Here is a 23904-nt window from a genome sequence, read left to right on the forward strand (position 1 = left end):
CTGGACAGAGTAGATAGGGAGAACCTGTACCCATTGGCTGAAGGATGCAGAACCAGAGGGCACCAATTTAAGGTGATTGGCAAAAGAAGCAACAGCGACATGAGGAAAAACATTTTTGTTTAAATGTAGGAAGTGGTTAGGATCTAGAATGCACTGCCCGAGTGTGTGGCGGAGGCAGATTCATTGGAGGCCTTCAGAAGAGAACTGGATAATCGTTCGAAGAGAAAAAATTTGCAGGGCTATGGGGAAAAGGCAGGCGAGAGGGACTAGGTGAGTTGGTCTTGCAGAGAGCTGGCACAGACACGACAGGACAAATGACCACCTTCTGTACTGTAACCATTCTATGAAAAAATAAACAATACTAGAAAGCTAGCTAAGAATTCCCTTATTTTACTTAGTGATACAGTAGTTAATTCAAAGCACTGTGTTTAAAAGTAGGTAACCTGTGTGGCATGCATAACTAAACCAATGGAACAAATCTGGCACTATTCATTCAGAAGTCAGAACACAAAACACATGAATGCATTCCACCAATGGGCAAATGGATAAAATACAAAAATGCAGTAACTGTTATTTCAGCAAAGCAAGCAAACTAGAAGATACCAGGGCCAACACCCTTGGAACTGTACTCCAGGCAGAACCAGTAACTTCTAGAGAGGAACGGGAAGAAATTTTTAAAAAAGTAGTAATTCCTGGTAACACTAATGAAACTACTGTGTAAACCTTACAGAATAATTTTGCTTCTGTTGAGATGCACAGATAAGCACCACTGCTATTGAGATGAAAGAGGAAACTGACAGAAGAAAAAATTGCCTGAAACAGTCAATATAAAATTTAAAAAAGCACCCCTACTGCACCACTGTTGGTGTGGAAAATGGGGAAAAAAAAACTTAACAGTCTATAGGAATCTCATTTGAGTGGACACTCGAGTGCAAACTGATGCCAAATTAGTGACAGTTTTGTGTTGTGTACCCAGGAACTGAGTTCAGACTACCTAAACTCATTTCAAGTGGGACCTTAAAAGCCAGCAGTTTCAGGAGACTTGCATTCCAGCAGTCTGCGCTAAATTCAAACTGAAACGACAAAGCTAAAAGGACGGAACACTGATCCACTGTGCAACCCTGGTATTTTCATTGAAATATAACTTTTTATAAAAGCTACATGTATAGAACATTAGCATAGTGCTACTGGGCACACCATTTTAAAATCCATGTGGTTTTTGACCATATTAAAAAAAACTCTTTTTACTCAATTTGTATACTTCCATGATTTTGTTTCTCAGTTCCTTCTAAATGTGCATGTGTATTAGGGGAAGAGAAAAAGAATTGCAATAGTACAGATAGTATTAGCTTTGAGAAAAGACAACAGACTACCCACTCACCAGCCAGTTACACCACCCATCATTAACTGAGTAGCTACAGAATATTTCTCTGCAACTGGTCCGGAACTCTGTCCAAAAATACGACCCCACCACTCGCGTCGCCCTGAATAATCTGTCAGATCTACTACCTCATAGGAATCGTCATCACTGTTTTGACCTAAGGAAAGTGAACAGTACAAACAATGGTTTATTTTTCTAATGCACAACAGACAAGCTCTTATGAGAAATAGGAGGTATGACACAGAGGAACTGAAGGTAGGAATATCATATTGGTTTCAGTTAGAAGTTATAGAAAGAAGAAAAATTGGCCTAGGTTTCAATGTCCAATGCTAGTACTGTAATTAGACAGAATATAAAATACTTAACTGTTCTGGCTAATATTAGGTAAGCATGATATTGATCAGTGTGTTATTGCACTCATCGACTCCACTATTGGGGTCAAGGGCCTGCTTCTTTTACTCCAAAATCAAGTTCTGGGGCTCTCTGATGGTTAGTGAGTTTACCATGGTTTGTTTCCTTCTTCTGCGTTGTGATCTCAGGAAGTGCAAGAATAGGAGTGCTACAGCTAACCTGTGTTCTCGAGGGAACATTTTCAAGGTTTCTGCTCCCAAAGCTACCCACAACCACTGCTTGATGTATGCACAGATTTAGGCTTGGTCATTTCCCCTAAAGCTGTGAGACTATACTCAAGCAAGGAGTTGATCAACCAGCTCACATTCACCAAAGGGCTAACATATAAATAATGGTCATGTGGACAACATGGCAGTGGGCACCCAACATTCACGCAAATTCTATCTGAAAGGGTGGGGTAAGAATTGGACAGAACATTTAAAAACATGAGTGGTTTATGTCCCTGAAACTTTGTGAATTTAATAAGTCAGACAAGGAAGATTAAACCTTTTCCTTTAGTATGGAAATCATAGTAGTGTCATAGTTTACAATATATGACTATGAAAGCAGTACAGCAAACAAATTAATGGTCATCTTTTTTCATTCCCCAAAATGACACTGCACAGTAGGATCAGGAAGTACTTTGGTTCCCACTTTTTAAAAAAAATATTTGTTCCTGGGTTCGGAGTGTCACTGACAATGCGAGCATTTGTTGCCCATCCCTGAAGGTGGTAGTGAGCTGCCTCCTTGAACTGCTGCAGTGTAGGTATATCCAAACAGCTGTTTGGAAGGCAGTTCTGGGTTTTTGACAGGATAGTGAAGAAATGACAATATAGTTCCAAGTTGGGATGGTGTGTGGCTTGGAGGGGAATTTGCAAATGGTGGTGTTTCAATGCGTCTGCTGCCCTTGTTCCTTCTAGGTGGTAGAGGTTGTGGGTTTGGAAGGTGCTGTCGAACAGCCTAGGCAAGTTGCTGCAGTGCATCTTGCAGATGGTACACACTGCTACCATTGTGCATTGTGGTGGAGGGAGTGAATGTTTAAGGTGGTGGACAGGGTGCCAATCAAGTGGGCTGCTTTGTCCTGGATGGGATCTAACTTCTTAAGTATTGTTGGAGCTGCACTCATCCAGGCAAGTGCAGAGTATTCCATCGCACTCCTGACTTTTGCCTGGTCGAAGGCAGACAGGCTTTGGGGAGTCAGGTGATGAGTCATTCGCCACAGAATTCCCAGCCTCTGACCTGCTTTTGTAGCCAGTGTTTATATGCTGGTCCAGTTAAGTATCTGGTCAATGGTAACCCCATTGGTGGAGGGGGGGGGGGGGGGGGCGGGTGGTGGACAGTGATGGTTATGCCATTAAGCATCAAGGGGAGATGGTTAGATTCTCTCTTGTTGGAGATGATCATTGCCTGGCACTTAGTAGTGCAAATGTTACTTGCCACTTATTAGCCCAAGCCTGAATGATGTCCAGGTCTTGCTGCATATGGACACAGACTGCCTCGATATCTGAGGAGTCATGAATGGCACTTAACACTGTGCAATCATCAAGGAACATCCCTTCCTATGACCTTATAATGGAAGGAAAGTCATTGATGAAGCAGTTGAAGATGGTTGGGCATCGGACACTACCCTGAGGAACTCCTGCAGCTATGCCCTGGGGCTGAGATGATTGGCCTCCAACAACCACAGCATCTTCATTTGTTTGACTCCAAGCAGTAGAGAGTTTTCCTCCTGATTCCCATTGACTTCAATTTTGCTAGAGCTCCTCGAAGTCAAGGGCAGTCTGTCTCACCGCATCTCTGGTGTTCAGCTAACTGTCCATGTTTGGACCAAGGCTGTAATGTCTGTAGCCGAGTGGCCCTGGCGGAACCCAAGCTGAGCATCAGTGAACAGGTTATTGCTGACTAAGTGGCACTTGTTAGCACTGTCGACGACACTTTCCATCACTTTGCTGGTGATTAAGAGTAGACTGATGGGGCGCTAATTGGTCAGATTGGATTTATCCTGCATTTTGGTGGATAAGACATACCTGGGCAATTTTCCACATTGCTGGATAGATGCCAGTTTTTCAGCTGTACTGCAGCAGCTTGGCTCGGGGCATGGCTAGTTCAGGAGCACAAGTCTTCAGCATTACAGCCAGAATGTGTAAAGATGAAGGTCAGAATTATAATCCAAAAAAAAGGATCAAGGTTTCTAAATGTTTTTTTGAAGGAGAAGTCACTGAGAAATCATTTTTCTTCTTAGCTCAATGGTAGCACTCTTTCTCTTAAGTCTTAAGGTTGTGCGTTTGAGCCCCACTAAGAGCACACTTCACTGCAGTACTGAGAAAGTGCTGTGTTGTTGGAGGTGCTGTCTTTCAAGTTAGAGATTAAACTAAGACCCCATCTGCACATTCAGGTGAATATAATCCAACTGAATATTCTCCATGCTTCCATATACTGAGTATAAACGCTAGCAGTTTTAGTTACTACTTTTGCTGGCGTGAAACTACCATTTGTCTATGGTTCAGTACCCCAAGCTTGACAAAGCCATGAGGTTTTCTGCATTTTTACAATGATTTGCATTAGCAGCACTATAATAAACGCTTCCAATGCACTCTACAGGTGTGTTATCCAACAATATTTGATACTAAGCCAAATAAGGGAATATTAGGGCAGATGACAAAGTTTGGCCAAAGAAGCAAATTTTAAGAAGTGCCTTAAAAAAAGAGGAAAGCGAGGCAGAGAAGTATAGGGTGGAAATTCCAGAATTTAGGGTCTTGACAGCTGAAGGCACAATCAGGGATACTCAAGAGGCCAGAATTGGAGGAGTGCAGATCACGAGGATTGTCAGAATAGAGGAAGTTACAGAGACAGGGAAGGGCAAGACCATGGTGGGATTTGAAAACAAGGATGGGAATTTTAAAATCAAGGCAGTGCTTAACCAGGAGCCAACGTAGGTCAGTGAGCACAGGGGTGATGGGTGAATCGGATTTGGGGCGAGTTAGGATACAGGCAGAGTTTTGGATATCCTCCTGCTTTAAAAAAAACCAGAATAATTCCTTACAAACACCATTGTCCTCATTTCCCATTAGGCCTTGCTTCATGCACCAGGCTCACTGTTGACAGCTATGCTGTCAATATTTACAGCTTAGAATTCAGACACTAATTCTATAATCACTTATTCAAATAAGGCATTAATACATATTTGGTACTTTCAAACCAATCTAATATGAACTTTGTGTTCTACTCCAGAAAGCCACTGGTGAGGAACAGAACTGGAGCCAATCTTTACATACTTTTAAAAGAATTTATTTATAGAAAGATGCACATTACAAACATGCACCTTCTTAGCCAACAATCAGTTAGTCTGTTCCTTTTTATAGGGGCATAAGTGAATCTCCTGTTAATGCCCACCACCTGCATACAATTAAACAATTAATACCATGCGGCATCCTGTGCTAGCAGCCCCCATCCAATGGGCCCTGACAATCAAACACAACTCCAATTACAAGGGAGAGATATTTACTGACAGCAACAAGAACTGTTAGACAGCTTTTCTGAATAGCTCAGTAATAAACAAGAATGTGATACAATGCAAAGTGGGTAAAACTAAAGGACACTCTATAAAGGTCATGTGAAAGATAACAAAGCTTGACAGCAAGCAATAACATGAAGCTTTAATCAAAATAGAGCAAAGAAAAATGTTGATGGAAAACAGAAATTTAAAAATCAGCACATACAACTTTATAAAACACTGGTACAGCCTCAGCTGGAGTACTGTGTCCAAGTCTGGGAACTGCACATTATGAAGGATGTAAAGGCATTAGAGAGGGTGCAAAAACGATTTGTCAGAATGGTTTCAGGGATGAGAGACTTCAGTTACGTGGATAGTTTGGAGAAGGTGGGGATGTTCTCCTTAGAGAAGGTTGAAAGGAGATTTGATAGAGGTGTTCAAAATCAAGAGGGGTCTGGACAGAGTAAATAGGGAGAGTCCGTTCCTTTTGATTAGATTAGAGATACAGCACTGAAACAGGCCCTTCGGCCCACCGAGTCTGTGCCGACCATCAACCACCCATTTATACTAATCCTACACGAATCCCATATTCCTACCAAACATCCCCACCTGTCCCTATATTTCCCTACCACCTACCTATACTAGTGACAATTTATAATGGCCAATTTACCTATCAACCTGCAAGTCTTTTGGCTTGTGGGAGGAAACCGGAGCACCCGGAGAAAACCCACGCAGACACAGGGAGAACTTGCAAACTCCACACAGGCAGTACCCGGAATCGAACCCGGGTCCCTGGAGCTGTGAGGCTGCAGTGCTAACCACTGCGCCACTGTGCCGCCTTGATAGAAGGCTTTTATTTTTTTAACCAGTCTGCCATGTGGGACCCTGTCAAAAGCCTTGCTAAAAATCCATGTAGACCACATCAACTGCACTACCCTCATCTATCTTCCTCGTTACTTCATCAAAACATTCAATCAAGTTCGTCAGACAAGATCGTCCCTTAACAAATCTATGATTAATCTGTACCCTTCTAAGTGACAGTTTATCCTAACTCGCAGAATTGATTCCAATAATTTGCCCACTATTGAGGTTAGACTGCCTGGCCTGTAATTATTCAGTCTATCCCTCGCTCCCTTTTTAAACAAAGGTACAACGTTAGCAGTCCTCCAAACCTCTGGCACCTGTTACCCAGTGAGGACTGGAAAATGATGGTCGGAACTTCCGCTATTTCCTCTCTTGCTTCTTTTAACAGCCTGGGGTACATTTCATCCGGCTCTGGTGATTTATCAACTTTCAAGGATACTAATCCCATTATTACTTCCTCTCTCCCTATGTTTACCACATCCAATACTTCACACCCTTCTTCCTTAACTACATTAACTGCATTGCACCCTCGTTTGTGAAGACAGACGCAAAGTATTCATCAACAATACCAACATCTTCCGCCGCTATACACAGTTGACCTTTTTAGTCTTTTATGGCCCCTACTCTTGCCTTAGTTATCCTCTTACTCTTAATGTATTGATAAACCATCTTTGGGTCATTTGTCATTAGTGTCCAGAAATCTAATCTACTTCTGTCTTGAACATGCCCAATGTTTGAGATTCTACAGCCCTATGGGGTAGAGAATTCCAAAGATTCACCACTCTGAGTAAAGAAATTCCTCCTCATCTCAGTCTTAAATGGCCTGCGCCTTATTCTGAGACTGTGTCTCTGGTTCTAGACTCACCAGCCAGAGGAAACATCCGATCCACATCCACACTTCACGCCCTGTAAGAATTTGTAAGTTTCAATTAGATCACCTCTCATTCTTTGAAACTTGAGAGAGTACAGACCCATTTTCTTCAATCATTCCTCATAAGACAATCCTGCCATCTCAGGGATTAGTCTGGTGAACCTCCGTTGCACTCCCTCTATGGCAAGTATATCCTTCCTTAGATAAGGAGACCAAAACTGTGCACAGTACTCCAGGTGCAATCTCACCAAGGCTCTATACAACTTCAGCAAGACGTCCTTACTCCTGTACTCAAATCCCCTTGCAATGAAGGCCAACATACCATTTGCCTTCCTAATTGCTTGTTGCACCTGCAAACTAGCTTTTAGTGACTCATGAACATGGACACCCAGGTTCCTTTGGACTTCACAACTTCTCACCATTTAAGAAATACTCTGCCTTTCTGTTTTTTCTACCCAAGTGGAACACTTCACACTGATTCACATTATATTCCACCTGATCTTCTTGCCCATTCACTTAGCCTGTCCAAATCCCCTTGAAGCCTCTTTGCATCTCCTCACAACTTATATTCCCACCTAGTTTTGTGTCATCAGCAAATATGGAATTGGTCCCTGCATCCAAATCATTTATATAGATCGTGAACAGCTGTGGTCCAAGTACTGATCCTTGCGGTACCCCATGAGGAACAGCTTGGCATCCTGAGAATGACCCGTTTATTCTTACTCTCTGCTTTCTGTCTGTTTACCAATTCTCAATCCATAGCAGTATATTATCCCCAATCCCATGTGCTCTAATTTTGTTTACGAACCTCCTGTGTGGGACCTTATCAAAAGCCTTCTGAAAATCCAAATACACCACTGGTTCTCCTTTATGTTACAAGTAACATCCTCAAAAAACACCAACAGGTTTGTCAGACATGATTTCCCTTTCATAAATCCATGCTGACTCTGCCCAATCATAGCATTATTTTCCAAGTGCCTAGTTATCACATCCTTTATAATAGATTCTAACATTTTCCCTACTACTGACATCAAACTAACAGGTCTGTAGTTCTCCGTTTTCTCTCTTGCTCCCTTAAATAGTGGGGCTATGTTCCAGTCTGCAGGAACCCTTCCAGAAACTATAGAATTTTGAAAGATAACCACCAAAGCATCCACTATCTCTATAGCCACCTCCTTCAAACTCTGGGAAGTAGCTCATCTGGTCCAGGGGATTTGTCAACTTTCAATCCAATTAATTTTGAGTACTACTCTTTATCAATACTAATTTATTTCAGTTCCTCATTTTTTACAAGTCCCTTGGTTCCGTAGTATTTCTAGGAGATTTTCTGTATCTTCCTCCGTGAAGACGGACACAAAGTAATCGTTTAGTCTCTGCCATTTCCCCATTCTCCACCACAAATTCTCCTGTCTCCACCTGTAATGGACCCACATTTGTCCTTGCTTATCTTTTCCTTTTCACATACCTAAAGAAGCTTTTACAGCCTGCCTTTATGTTTCTTGCTAGCTTGCATTCATATTTTCTTTTCCCTTTATCAGTTTCTTGGTCCTTCTTTGCTGGATTCTAAATTGCTCCCAGTCCTTGGGCTTACCACTTTTTCTGGCAACCTTATAATCCACTTCCTTTGATCTAATACTTTTAAAAATACACTTATTTGTTTAAATATGTTTGCAAACCATGTCGTGTTTACTTGATCTCTCTAAAGTTGCTGTGTCATTACTTCCCATCTTACTTATATGACCTATATAACTTGTTTAAAATTTGAGAACCTAAGATGAACAGCTACAGCCCATAATGCAACACAAAAGACAAGATACATTAGGTAACAGTGAATAGGCTTGGGCTTAAAAAGCCGAAGATTGTAGCAAGAAACAACTGAAGGAATTTCGCAGTTTTGAGGTCCTGGAAAAACATTAGAGGAGGGGGCCGTGAGATAGGCTTCACTGCAACGCAGAGAAAAGATCTGGAGAGGAAAAAGAGCAAGTAGGATAGCGTCTTCGGCACTTGGAAAGAAAATGCGTTGATCTCACAGGCTGATCATGTGATCTTCCTTCACTGAGCAATAGGCATAAATACAACCGACAACTTTCTGTGCAGTATCCTCTCAATTTCAACCAGTCAAACTCAAAATCCACTGGAGATTTCATAATGGGTCACCCTCAAATGTGACGATTCCACATCAAGTTAAACTGCCGCCCATTTCATGTCTATTTCTGTAATATAATTTAAATCCTGTTTTTACATCAGAAACTAGCTGATGTAATTTTGACAACACATCTAATGGGAAGATATGACTTATTACTTCTTTCCATTGGCAATGATGAGTGAGGGGCCCAAAATGTGTTTTTAATGAAGTCAATGGAAATGTCTTTAGAAAGCACTAAATTGTATGTTTAATACGTTATAACTAAAATTACAAAACGCATCTACTTAAGGACAAGGACTAGACAGAAAGCAGACATACTCAACCATCATAAATAATTTTGATCACATGCTAGTGTGATGCCGCACTTTCCCCTTATTCAATCTGACCTTGCCCAGCGACTCCGCACCAGCCCCTTCACACAATAAATAGTTAATTTAACAGAATAGAAAAGCTCGTTGTTTCTATCGCACCTTACCTCCACGCTCCGCCATACTGCAGCTGGTTTTAATGTTGTTGGATCAATAGCTCCGGCTCCTCACCCGGAAACACTTCCTGTGTGGGGTCAGAATGACGGGCCGGGCACCATGGTGATGGGGCTGGGAACCAGCTGTACAGGCGAGGAGACAGCAGCGCATAAACTCAGACATGTTAAAAAAAACATTACTGATGAAATATGCGTACGGTAATTTTAAACCCCATGTTTTTAATGGAGCTACTTTTAGACCTAGTTCCAATGAGTTTGTGTACAGGCCAGGTGGAGTTCCGCACTACAATAAACTTCTCATCCGAAACTCTGTTGCCAGTATCCTAACTTGCAGCAAGTCCAGTTCACCCATCACTCCCGTGCTCGCTGACCTACATTGGTTCCTGGTCTGGTAATGCCACAAATTTTTTTTAAAAACTGTCGTTTTTGTTTTCAAATCCCTCCCTGGCCCATCTCTGTAACCTCCTCTATCGCTACCTTCCTCCAATCCTAAACTCCTGTGGATTCCCAATTTTAATTGCGCAACCGTTAGCAGCTGTACCGTCAGCTGCCCAGGCCCTAAGCCAGAATTCCTTCCCTAAATCTCTCCTTGCTCTTCTCCTTTAAGATACTCCTTAAATCCTATCTTTTTAACTAAGCTTTTGATCATCTATCTATCTCCTTATGTAGCTGGGTGTTAAATTTAGTTTGATAATGCTCCGATGAAGATCTTGGAATGTCTCACCACATTAAAGGTGCTATATAAATGCAAGTTGTTGTTACATGTAAAGGAATAACTACTTTCCCTTAAGTTTATGTACCCTGGAAGGGCTGAGTGTCTTACTCTCCTTGTTAGTAGAACCAGAACTGCTGCTCAGGAATCGTAGACAAATAGGCAAGAAAGAGATGAACTTAGCAAACCTGATTCATCTGAATTGAGACACATACATTACCTCATTCTCAAAAATAAATATCTCACCTATTCTTAAAATGTATATATATATATATACACACACACACCAGTATCTATAGGGTTATCAAGCCTTCCAGATTGTCCTGGAATCTCCCAGACATTGCTACTAGCAAGCTTGGGAGAATGTCACCCGTTCAATCTATTGCCACTACAGCCTTTTCCCTCTACACTTTGCATAGGCAATTGATACACGGGACCAAAGGCATTTGTGAATTTGTTGGGTCACACATTTTCTGCATAAGGAACTACATTTGCCACAGATCACCGCTCTTGTTAAAGACATTTAAAATAATTTTTCCAGTTAATCTTTTTAAATCCTATTACCAAAACAAGTACTCTTTTTCCCCCCTTTCTCTGTAAAATCATCCACTTAAGTCATAGCAAGAGATTGGGAGAAATTCCATAGAAATTCCAGTTGACTGTCAATTGCTGTTTTGATTCAGGCTTTTCAAAGACGATTTTCTCATTCAAATGGATTGATAGTTTCCATTGATATTCTGCATGTCTTATGAAATTAAATCTGCATTTTTTGCTTTCTTTACAGAATCAATCTAACAACTGACCCTGATTGAATAGAATGAGAAAATATCAAAAGATCTTCTGGTTATGCTCTTATTATTTGAAGATAGGGCTGTAATCAGTTGTGATCAAAGCATAACAACGTGCACAGATACTCAATTGTTTTAAGATTGGATCACAACATCATATAAAAAAGATACATTCATGGTTTGGAGCCCAAATTAATTTTAACACTAAAGTGTCTGCAAGTCCCAGTATACCTACAATTAGCTGTTAATAATTCTAATGGAAAGGTCAGTGACCTAAGAGTACTCTGACTCTCTCCACAGATGCTCCCTGCTGAGTGTTTCCAGCACTTTGTTTTTTTGTAACAGTTTAAAGCCTAATTCATACATGGATTAAAGAAAATTTAAAAGGTTAAGTGGCTGTGTAACTCTGAGCACTGTCACCTCTGAATCTGAAGGCTGTGGGTTGAAGTTCTACTCCAGAGACTTGACGACAATCTAAATTGACACTTCAGTGCAGTACTAAGAGCATGCTGCACTGTTGGAGGTACCGTGTTTCGGATGAGACGTTAAACAGAGGCCTTGGCTGCCGTCTCAGAATGACATAGGATTCGACAGCACTAGTTGAAGAAAAGCTTCATAAGAAGCCTTATATATAAAATAAAAAATTATATATAATTTACTATGAGCACTGATTGTATTGCTTTTTTTCTAGTAGGGAAGCTTTGTTCAGAGTGGACCAACTATTACCCAACAGTGCACTTTAGGAAGGCTTCATAAGAAGCCTTATCATCAGACTGAGACTGGGTGAGATGGATAAATGAGAATGATTGATGGTAGCAAGGAGTGAAATCAGTTAAAATGGGCTCGTAATAGGCCAGCACCACACTTAAGGTTTTGGGCGGGGGGAAACTGGGGTTTGAGGCAGCCCACAACACAGCAGTGATGGAGAAAGGGCTGAGGCCCACTGAAGCCAGGAACAACGCTGGCCTAGAATAGGCCAATCGATAACAGACAGGACTGTGCAACAGAGAACATAGAATAAAAGTAAATCAAAAAAAAAAAATCACACACTGTCTTTAATGTAGAGTAATAGTATCAGGTATAAAAACAAGAAATGCTAGAATCACTCAGCAGGTCTGGCAGCATCTGTGGAAAGAGAAGCAGAGTTAACGTTTCGGGTCAGCGACCCTTCATCGGAACTGACAAATATTAGAAAAGTCACAGGTTATAAGCAAATGAGGTGGGGGTGGGGCAAGAGATAACAAAGGAGGTCTAGATTGGACCAGGCCACATAACTGACCAAAAGGTCACGGAGCAAAGGCAAACAATATGTTAATGGTGTGTTGAAAGACAAAGCATTAGTACAGATTAGGTATAAATACACTGAATATTGAACAGCAGCAAGTGCAAACCTGAAAAAAAAGTGAGTAAGCAAACTGAACAAAGATGAAATGAAATAAATGCAAAAAAAAGATTGTAAAAAATGTAAAGAAGAATGTTAAAAAGGAAGAATAACTAAAAATGAAAGTAAAATGGGGGGCTGTCATGCTCTGAAATTATTGAACTCAATGTTCAGTCCGGCAGGCTGTAGTGTGCCTAATCGGTAGATGATATGCTGTTCCTCGAGCTTGCGTTGATGTTCACTGGAACACTGCAGCAATCCCAGGACAGAGATGTGAGCATGAGAGCAGGGGGGAGTGTTGAAATGGCAAGCAACCGGAATCTCAGGATCCTGCTTGCGGACTGAGCGGAGATGTTCCGCAAAGCGGTCACCCAGTCTGCGCTTAGTCTCCCCAATGTAGAGGAGACCACACTGAGCAGCGAATACAGTATACTACATTGAAAGAAGTACAAGTAAATCGCTGCTTCACCTGAAAGGAGTGTTTGGGGCCTGGGATAGTGAGGAGAGAGGAGGTAAATGGGCAGGTATTACACCTCCTGCGATTGCAGGGGAAGGTGCCCTGGGACGGGGTGGTGGGGGTAATGGAGGAGTGGACCAGGGTGTCGCGGAGGGAACAATCCCTTCGGAATGCTGACAGGGGAAGGGAGGGGAAGATGTGACTGGTAGTGGCATCACGCTGGAGGTGGCGGAAATGGCGGAGGATGATCCTTTGGATATGGAGGCTGGCGGGGTGAAAAGTGAGGACAAGGGGAACCCTGTCACGGTTCTGGGAGGGAGGGGAAGGGGTGAGGGTAGAGGTGCGGGGAATGGGTCGGACACGGTTGAGGGCCCTGTCAACCACAGTGGGGGGAAATCCTCGGTTGAGGAAAAAGGAGGTCATATCAGAAGCACCGTCATGGAAGGTAGCATCATCAGAGCAGATGCGTCGGAGACGGAGAAACTGGGAGAATGGAATGGAGTCCTTACAGGAGGTAGGGTGTGAAGTGTAGTCGAGATAGCTGTGGGAGTCGGTGGGCTTATAATGGATATTAGTAGACAACCTATCCCCAGAGATGGAGACAGAGAAGTCGAGGAAGGGAAGGGAAGTGTCAGAGATGGACCATGTAAAGGTGAGAGAAGGGTGGAAATTGGAAGCAAAGTTGATAAAGTTTTCCAGTTCGGGGCGGGAGCAGGAAACGGCACCAATACAGTCATCAATGTACCGGAAAAAGAGTTGGGGGAGGGGGCCTGAGTAGGACTGGAACAAAGAATGCTCGACATATCCCACAAAAAGAAAGGCATAACTAAGACCCATGCGGGTACCCATAGCGACACCTTTTACTTGAAGGAAGTGCATGGAGTTGAAGGAGAAGTTGTTCAATGTGAGAACAAGTTCAGCCAGGCGGAGGAGGGTGGTGGTGGATGGGGACTGGTTGGGCCTCTGTTCCAGGAAGAAGCGGAGAGCCCTCAAACCATCCCAGTGGGGGATGGAGGTGTAGAGCGATTGGACGTCCATAGTGAAGAAGCGGCGGTTGGGACCAGGAAACTGGAAATTGTCAAAATGACATAGGGCGTCAGAAGAGTCACAGATGTAGGTGGGAAGAGACTGGACCAGCGGAGAAAAGATAGAGTCTAGATAGGAAGAAATAAGTTCAGTGGGGCAGGAGCAGGCTGACACAATGGGTCTGCCGGGACAGTCCCGTTTGTGGATTTTGGGAAGGAGGTAGAAGCGGGCTGTCCGGGGTTGTGGGACTATGAGGTTGGAAGCTGTAGAGGGAAGATCTCCAGAGGAGAAGAGGTCACTGTCACATGCCTGCTTTAGTAAAGGCATCACAAATTAAAAATATCCTAGCATATCTTTTAAGATTTACCTCACAGCATTCAAGTCATGGTTTAAGCCACTTCCATGTATTCCAAAAGTCCTACCCTGCCTCTTTTTGATCCAACCAGAAAGTTGCCATTTAAGAGGAACTAATTGCCTCTTCATAAAGAGGCACCACTAATGCACTGTAAGAAAAACTTCAAAGATAACTTGGCTAAATCAAATTGAGGTGACATTTGAGGTGGCGATGCATTCCAGTCATCCTGATGCCCACTGGTCACAGAAAGCCTCAAGCGTACTGGCAGACACGGCATGCTCCCTCGCCAGGGACAAAGCCACAGAAGAGAGACAAGCAGTCAGGGTGAACGACCTCCTTGATTGCCTGCTGCACTGAACTGTTGATGTTTGCCAGAAAGGTATTCCCAGCCATCTAAATGTTACCAAAGTCAAAGACTTGTATGTATACAGCACTTTTCACATTCTCAGGACAACATATTACAGCCAATGAAGTAATTTTGAAATGTCGCCATTGTTGTAATGCAGGGAGATACAGCTGTCGATTTACATATAAATATACGAATTAGGAGGAGCAGGCCACTCGGCCCCTTGAGCCTGCTCCGCCATTCAAAATCGTGGCTGATCTGACTAACCTCAACTCCACATTCCTATCTACCCCCAATAACCTTTCACCCCCTTGCTTATCAAGAATCTATTTATCACTGCCTTAAAAATATTCAAAGACTCTGCTTCCACTGCCTTTTGAGGAAGACTGCTCCAAAGACTCATGACCCTCGGAGAAAAACATTTCTCCTCATTTCTGCCTTAAATGGACGACCCCTTATTTTTAAACAGTGACCCCTAGTTCTAGATTCTCCCACAAAAGGAAACATCCTTTCCACATCCACCCTGTCAAGACCCCTGAGGATCTTATATGTTTCAGTCAAGTTGTCTCTTACTCTTTTAAACTCCAACGGACACATGCCTTGCCTGTCTAATCGTTCCTCATAAGACAACCCGCCCATTCCAGGTATTAAACCTTCTCTGAACTACTTCCAACACATTTACATCCTTCCTTAAATAAAGAGACCAATATAATGTTACCTCTTGTGGGAGAATCTTGAACTCAGGGTCACTGTTTGAAAATAAGGTGTCCGCCATTTAAGACAGAGATGAGGAGAAATTTTTTCTCCGAAGGTCGTGAGTTTTTGAAGCAGTCTTTGAATATTTAAGGCAGAGGTAGATAGGTTCTTGATAAGAAAGGGGGTGAAAGGTTATCGGGGCAGGCGAGAATGTGGAGTTGAGGTTACAATCAGATCAGCCATGATCTTGCTGAATGGCGGAGCAGGCTCGAGGGGCCGAGTGGCCTACTCCTGCTCCTAATTCGTATATTCATATGTAAATCAGCAGCTGTATTTCCCTGCATTACAACAATGGCTACATTTCAAAATTACTTTACTGCTGTATACATGCAAGTCTTTGACTTTGGTAACATTTAGATGGCTAGGGACACCTCACTGGCAAACAGTTACTCCAGATGTGGTCTCACTAAAGCCCTGTATAACTCAAGCATAATCTCCCTACTTCTGTATTCAATTCCCCTCACAATAAACGATAGCATTCTAGTAACTTTCCTAATTACTTACTGTACCTGCATACGGACCTCTTGCGGTTCGTGCATTAGGACACCCAGAACCCCTTGCATCTCAGAGCTCTGCAATCTCTCACCATTTAGATAATATGCTTCTTTTTTATTCCTCCTGCCAAAATGGACAAATTTCACATTATCCCACATTATACTTCATTTGCCAGATCTTTGTCCACTCACTTATCTATATCTATTTGTAGCCTACTTATGTCCTCTTCACAACTTATTTTCCTACCTATTTTTGTGTCATCAGCAAATTTAGTAACTATACCTTCGGTCCGTTCAATGTTATTCACATATATTGTAAAAAGTTGAGGCCCCAGCACTGATCCCTGTGGCACACCACTTGTTACATCTTGCCAACCAGAAAATGACCCATTTATGCCTTATGTTTCTTGTTAGCTAGTCAATCTTCTATCCACGCCAATATGTTACCCCCTACACCATAAGCTTTTATTTTCTGCAGTAACCTTTGATGTGGCACCTTATTAAATGTCTTTTGGAAATCTAACTACAGTACATCCACCTTCAGTATACCCCTTCATCCACAGCACATGTTGCTTCCTCAAAGAACTTCAATAAATTGGTTAAGCATGATTTCCCTTTCACAAAATCATGTGGACTTTGCCTGCTTACCTTGAATTCTTCTAATTGCTCTGCCATAATGTCTTCGATAATCGCTTCTAACATTTCCCCTATGACAGATGTTAAGTTAACTGGCCTGTAGTTTCCTGCTTTCTGTCTCCCTCCCTTTTTAAATAAAGGAGTTAGTCACTATTTTCCAATCTAATGGAATCTTCCCCAAATCTAGGGAATTTTGGAAAATTAAAACCAACGCATCAACTATCTCACTACCAACATCTTTTAAGACCCAAGGATGAAGTCCATCAAGATCCGGGACTTGTCAGCCCGCACCTCCAACTATTTGCTCAGTTCCACTTCCCTGGTGATTGTAATTTTCTCGAGTTCCTCCCTCCCTTCCATTTCCTGATTTACAGCTATTTCTGGGATGTTACTTGTATCCTCTATGGTGAAGACTGATGCAAAATACCTGTTCAATTCATCTGCCATCTCCTTATTTTCTCATTAATTCCCGAGACTCACCTTCTATAGGACGAATGCTCACTTTGTGAACTCTTTTTTTAAAAAAAAAATATCTCTGGGAACTTTTACCATCAGTTTTTATATTTCTAGCCAGCTTTCTCATACTCTAATTTTCCCTCCTTAATCTTTGTCATTATTTGCTGTTTTTTATATTCTGTCCAATCTTCTGACCTGCCACCCATCATTGCACAATTATATGCTTTTTCTTTAACTTTTTTAGTTAAACGTTGGAATTTTTCCTTTCTCATTGGAATGTATCTATTGTGTATTCTGAAATATTCCCTTAAATGTCTGCCACTGCATCTATATTGACCTATCTCAATCACTTTGCCAGTTCACTTTAGCTAACTCTGCTTTCGAACCAAAGAGCACAGTGGCGGCACAGTGGGTAGCACTGCAGCCTCACAGCTCCAGCGACCTGGGTTCAGTTCTGAGTACTGCCTGTGCAGAGTTTGCAAGTTCTCCCTGTGACCGTGTGGGTTTCCGCTGGGTGCTCTGGTTTCCTCCCACAGCCAAAGACTTGCAGGTTGATAGGTAAATTGGCCATTGTAAATTGCCCCTAGTGTAGGTAGGTGGTAGGAGAATTGAGGGAAGGTGGGGATGGTCAGGAATATGGGATTAATGTAGGATTAGTATAAATTGATAGTTGGCACAGACTTGGTGGGCCAAAGGGCCTGTTTCAGTGCTGTATGACTAATTACAGCACAGAAGGAGGCCATTCAGCCCAGTGTGTCTGTGCCAGCTGAAAAAACTAGCCTCCCAATCTACTTCCACCTTCCAGCACCAGGTCTGTAGCCTTGCAGGTTACAGCACTTCAGGTGCATGTCCAGGTACCTTTTGCAAGAATTGAGGATTTCTGCCTCCACCACCATTCCTGGCAGCGAATTCCTGATACCCAGACCCATCTGGGTGAAGAAATTTTTCATGTCACCTCTAATCCTAACAATCTGTGTCCCCTGGTAACTGACCTCCCTGCCAGGGGAAACAGGTCCTTCCTGTTTCTATCCAGTACAATTTTGTACACCTCAATGAAGTCACCCCTCAGCCTCCTTAGTTTCAGGGAAAACTCCAGTCTATCCAATCTTTCCTCACAGCCACAACTTTCAAGCTCTGGCAACATTCCTGTAAATTTCCTCTGTACTCTCCAGAGCAATTATATCCTTTCTGTAATGTGGTGACCAGAACTGCACGCAATACTCCAGCTGTGACCTAACCAGCGTTTTATCCAGTTCCTGCATCACATCCCTGCTTTTGTATTCTATACCTCGGCCAATAAAGGAAAGCAATCCTTATGCTTTCTTCACCACTATTTACCTGTCCTGCCACCTTCAGGGACCTGTGGACATGCACTCAAAGGTCACACTTCTTCTGCCCCTCTCAATATCCTCCCGTTGATTGTGTATTCCCTGACTATTTGCCCTCCCCAAATGCATTACCTCACTTCTCTGGATTGAATTCCATTTGCCACTATCCTGCCCACTGCCAAACCACTGATATCATTCTGGAGTCTACGACTATCCTCTTCACTATTAACTACACGGCCAATTTTTGTGTTATTGGCAAATTTCCCAATCATGCCTCACACATTCAATTCCAAATCATTAATATTTACCACAACCAGCAAGGGACCCAACACTGAGCCCTGTGGAACGCCACTGGAAACCGCTTTCCATTCACAAAAACATCCATCAACCACTACCCTCTGTTTTCTGTCCCTGAGCCAATGCTGGATCCAACCTGCCACATTTCCCTGTATCCCATGGGCTTTCATTTTACTGGCCTGTGCCATATGGGACCTTGTCAAATGCCTTACTAAAATCCAAGACCACATCCATTGCACTACCATCAATCCTCCCTGTCACCTCCTCAAAAAACTCAATCAAGTTAGTAACACATGACCAGTTGTGTACCACAGGGATCGGTGCTGTGACCCTTGCTGTTTGTAGTGTACATTAATGATTTAGACGTGAATATAGGAGGTATGATCAGTAAGTTCGCAGATGACACGAAAATTGGTGGTGTTGTAAATAGTGAAGAGGAAATCCTTAGATTACACGGAGGTATAGATGGGCGGAGCAGTGGCAAATGGAATTTAATCCTGAAAAGTGAGAATACATTTTGGAAGGACTAACAAGGCAAGGGAATATTCAATGGATGGTAGGACCCTAGGAAGTACAGAAGGACCTTGGTGTACTTGTCTATAGATCACTGAAGGCAGCAGCACAGGTAGATAAGGTGGTTAGGAAAGCATATGGGATACTTGCCTTTATTAGCCGAGGCATAGAAAATAAGAGCAGGGAGGTTATGATGGAGCTATATAAAACACTAGTTAGGCCACAGCTGGAGTACTGTGTACAGTTCTGGGCACCACACTATAGGAAGGATGTGATTGCACTGGAGAGGTGCAGAGGAGATTCACCAGGATGTTGTCTGGGCTGGAGCATTTCAGCTATGGAGAGAGACTGAAAAGGCTAGGGTTGTTTTCCTTCGAGCAGAGAAGGCTGAGGAGGGACATGATTGAGGTGTACAAGATTATGAGGGGCATAGATAGGAAGAAACTTTTTCCCTTAGCAGAGGTGTCAAGAACCAGGAGGCATAGATTTAGGGTAAGGGGCAGGAGGTTTAGGGGGGATTTGAGGAAAAATGTTTTCACCCAGAGTGTGGAGTGTGGCTGGAATCTAGAACGCATTGCCTGAAGAGATGGAGGAGACAGGAACCCTCAATATTTAAGTATTTAGATGAGCACTTGAAAAGCCATAGCATACAAGGCTAAGGGCCAAGTGCAGGAATATGGGATTAGTTGGGTGCTGGATGGCTGGCACAGAAGTGGGCCAAAGGGTCTGTTTCTGTGCTGTATAACTATGACCTTCCCCTAACAAATCTATGCTGACTATCCCCGATTAATCCATGCCTTTCTAAGTGGCAGTTTATCTTGTCCCTCAGAATTGATTCGAACAATTTACCCACCAGAGGTCAGACTGACTGACCTAGTTAGTTATTTGGCCTATCCCTCGCACCCTTTTTAAACAATAGTACAACATTTGCAGACTTCCAATCATCTGGTACCTTGCCTGTATCTAGTGAGGATTTGAAGATGATCCTCAGCACATCTGCTATTTCCTCCCCAGCTTTCTTTCACAACCTGGGATGCAATCAATCGGGTCCTGACGATTTATCCACTTTCAAGGATGTCAGATCCACATGCCCTCAATTGCCCTTATTTAAGTTTAAAATACTAGTCTGACATGAACTCTTCTCTCCCTCAAACTGAATGTAAAATTGAATCATATGATGCTGCTGCCTAGGGGCGCCTTCACTATGAGGTCATTAATTAATCCCATCTCATTGCACAATACCAGGCCTAGTATAAGCTGCTCTCTGGTTGGCTCCAGAACATGCTGTTCTAAGAAACTATCCCGAAAACATTCTATGACCTCATCTAAGCGACCTTTGCCTATCTGATTTTTCCAGTCTAAATGTAGATTAAAATCCCCCATGATTATCACCATACCTTTCTGATAGCTCTCATTATTTCTTCCTTTATACACCGTCCTACCTTGTGGTTACTGTTAGGGGCCCTGTACACCACCAAGTGACTTCTTGCCTTTATCATTTCTCATCTCTACCCAAACTGCTTCTACATCCTGGTTTCCTGAACAATTTGCACACAGCAAGGACCCACAAACAGCAATGAAATAAATGACTGGATACTATGTTAATGGCATTAGTTGAGTGTGAAATATTGGAAAAGTGCCGAGAACCTTCTACTCTTTGAATAGTGTCATATCTTTTGCATACATTGAAGGGGGTAGATGGGGCCTTGGTTTAACTTATCTTGAAGCTGGCACCTGACAGCACATCTCAACAGCATAGCAATCCTTCAGTGCTGTACTGAAGTGTCAGTCTGGATTGTACTAAAGTTTTGGGAGTAGACCATGAATCCACAACTGACTTGCAGGCAACCATGCAGACTCTGGACTCATGTAATTGCCTAAGGTGGTCATGGTAGAATTTTTATATTTCACAAATCCTGAGAATTTGTAAAGTGCTACATAGATGCAAGCTGTTCTTTTTAACATATCTAGATTGAGAGGGTATCCAATGACTCTTGATGGAAAATGTATTTGGACATTTTGCATTAGAATACAGCAAGTCTATTTTGTGATGCTCAATTACAGAAAATGTCTAGATTTGCCCGAAATGGAATACTTGGGTGAGATATTGTAATAGTATCCCAGATTGCACCAGCGCCTTCAGAATACAATTCCAGGAGTTCAACTGCACTTCAAAAGTTAACTTGCACCTTTGACATCAAAAATGAAAATGTACTTTATGGAGGTAATAAAGGAAACATATCCCAAGCCCTGGTGGCAGCTGAAGGTTCTGCAAAAAGGACTAATGATAGGAGGGTGGGATGCAATTATATATCCAAATAAAGACAGGAAAACTGAGGTAAAATTGTATTAATTTTCATCAACATAAATATCATGGTTAAAAAGTCTTTGTTGTCCTACAAAACCTTGCTTGCTACATCCACACAAATCAGGCTGAATAAAAACCATGGTGATGGAAGCAGTCGTTGATAGTGCAATCAAGCATCACTTGCTCAACAGTAACCTACTCACTGACACTCAGTTTGGCTTCCGCCAAGGCCACAGCTTCTGACCTCATCACAGCCTTGGACCAAACATGGACAAAAGAGCTGAACTCAAGGTGAGGTAAGTGACTGCCCTTGACATCAATGCAGCCATTGACAGAGTATGGCATCAAGGAGGTCTAGCAAAACTGGAGTCAATGGGAATCAGGGGAGGAAACTCTCCACTGGTTGGAGTCATACCTAGCACAAAGGAAGATGGTTGTGAGTGTTGGAGGTCAATCATCTCAGTCCCAGGACATCACTACAGGAGCTCCTCAGGGTAGTATCCTTGGCGCAACCATCTTCAGCTGCTTCATCAATGACCTTCCCTCTTTCATAAGGTTAGAAGTGGGGATGTTCACTGATAATTGCACCATGTTCAGCACCATTCTCAACTTCACAGTGACTGAAACAGCCCGTGTCCATAACATTCAGGCTTGGGTTGATAAGTGGCAAGTAACATTCAGGCCACACAAGTGCCAGGCAACGACCATCTCAAATAAGAGAATCTAACTATCTCCCCTTGATGTTCAATGGCATTACCATTGCACAATCCCCAACTATCAACATCCTGCAGGTTACCATAGACTAGAAACTGAACTGGAGTAGCCATACAAATGCTGTGGCTAAAAGAGCAGGTCAGAGGCTAGGAATCCTGCAACGAGTAACTCACCTGACTCCCCAAAGCCTGTCCACCAACTACAAGGCACAAGTCAGGAGTGTTGTAGAATACTCTCCACTTGCCTGGATGAGTGCAGCTCCAACGCTCAAAAAGCTCAACACCATCCAGGACAAAGCAGCCCACTAGATTAGTGCTGCATCCACCGCCTTCAACATTCACTCCCTCCACCACCAACAGTGCCAGCAGTGTATACCATCTACAAGATGCACTGCAACAACTCACCAAGGCTCCTTCAAAAGCACCTTCCAAATCCACAACCTCTACCACTTAGAAGGACAAGGGTAGCAGATACATGGAAACACCACCACCTGCAAGATCCCCTCCAAGCTGCAACCACTGACTTGGAACTATATCACCATTCCTTCACTGGGTCAAAGTCATGTAACTCTCTTTCTAACAGCACTGTGGGTGTACCTACCCCACATAGACTGCAGCAGTTCAGGGGCTCAAGGGCAAAAAAAAAGTTAGGGATGGGCAATAAATGCTGGCCTAGCCAGCAAAGCCCACATCCCCATGAGTTTAAAAAAAAACACCATTTTGAATGGCATAAAATTATGGGATAGAATAAGGGGAACATTTATCAAGGGCAAATGAAGGTTTTTGAGATCATTTACAGGGAGCAGTACTGCAATCAATGGTCGGCAAAACAAAATTAATCTCTATCCTCCCACCCTTGAAGTAAATAATCCGCCTCTAGGGAGGAGGAGAGCGAGAGAGATTAAACTAAAATTGAAGATATACAATTGTCTATTTTGTTTCAGTTTGAAATTAAAACTTGCCGTATTTATTGAATTGAACAGATCTTGCTTTCAGGGTACAGGTTAACTTCAAATCTGAAGGGAACCATGTACATTTTTGCGAGAATATTTTCAGTTATCACACTCGCCAGGCTAGACAGGGCAAAAAAAACTATCAAAAGATTTTCAAAATTTCCCATGCGTCAGATCCCCTTTCGGTACAACACCATCTCTCACGGTTGTCTTAATTTAAATAGTTGGAATCACAAACAGCAGGAATTTTAAGTCAACAAAATTAGAAGACTGATTTACTTTGCAAAGTGCGGGGATATGAACGCGACGCTTTTGTTGGCAACAAACCCATTCCTGTCGTTACCACCCACCCCTCTTTCAGACTAACTCCCAACCACAGAAACATTACCCACGCTAGCATTGTTTACATAATTGAAGGGCCTAGTAAACACACCTAAATGCCCCACACATCGTGCTACCAAATCCACTATCCCAACACCGAATAAAAATGGAGCAAAACTAAAGTTGTACGCAGCGAACATTCCTTTTATATCCCGACGAACCCTAACCTTGCTGACGTGTATGGCGGTTTCAATGATTGGCGGTTTCACTGTCCAATGCTGAACCGGCAAATGCCGGCGCCCATTGCAAAGTCAGGGAGACGCGGAGTTGTGCGAGCCAATCGCTGTCGGTGACTGTCGGAAGGGGCGGGTTCTCGTGTCAGTTGATCCCGCAGCACGAACTGACGTAAATCAACACAAAGGCACGTGGTGTGGG

General features: G+C 42.8%; 1 protein-coding gene across 2 annotated transcripts in view; it reads right to left on the bottom strand.

Moving 5' to 3' along the window:
• fundc1 (FUN14 domain containing 1) overlaps window positions 1–9736 on the bottom strand; it is a 40145-nt gene extending 30409 nt beyond the window's left edge. The window contains exons 1-2 of one of the 2 annotated variants that reach the window (XM_068039908.1): window positions 9621–9736; window positions 1382–1538 (exon numbers count right to left, since the gene is read on the bottom strand). In XM_068039908.1, the coding sequence (XP_067896009.1) occupies window positions 1382–1538; window positions 9621–9636 (173 nt within the window). In that variant the 5' untranslated portion in view covers window positions 9637–9736. Of the gene's footprint in view, window positions 1–1381; window positions 1539–6993; window positions 7035–9620 lie in introns of those variants that run through there. The other variant, XM_068039909.1, reaches the window with a different exon arrangement.
• Window positions 9737–23904: the final 14168 nt, after the last annotated feature.

The sequence above is a fragment of the Heterodontus francisci genome, chromosome 10 (genome assembly GCF_036365525.1).
Source record: "Heterodontus francisci isolate sHetFra1 chromosome 10, sHetFra1.hap1, whole genome shotgun sequence".
NCBI classification, from domain to species: domain Eukaryota; kingdom Metazoa; phylum Chordata; class Chondrichthyes; order Heterodontiformes; family Heterodontidae; genus Heterodontus; species Heterodontus francisci.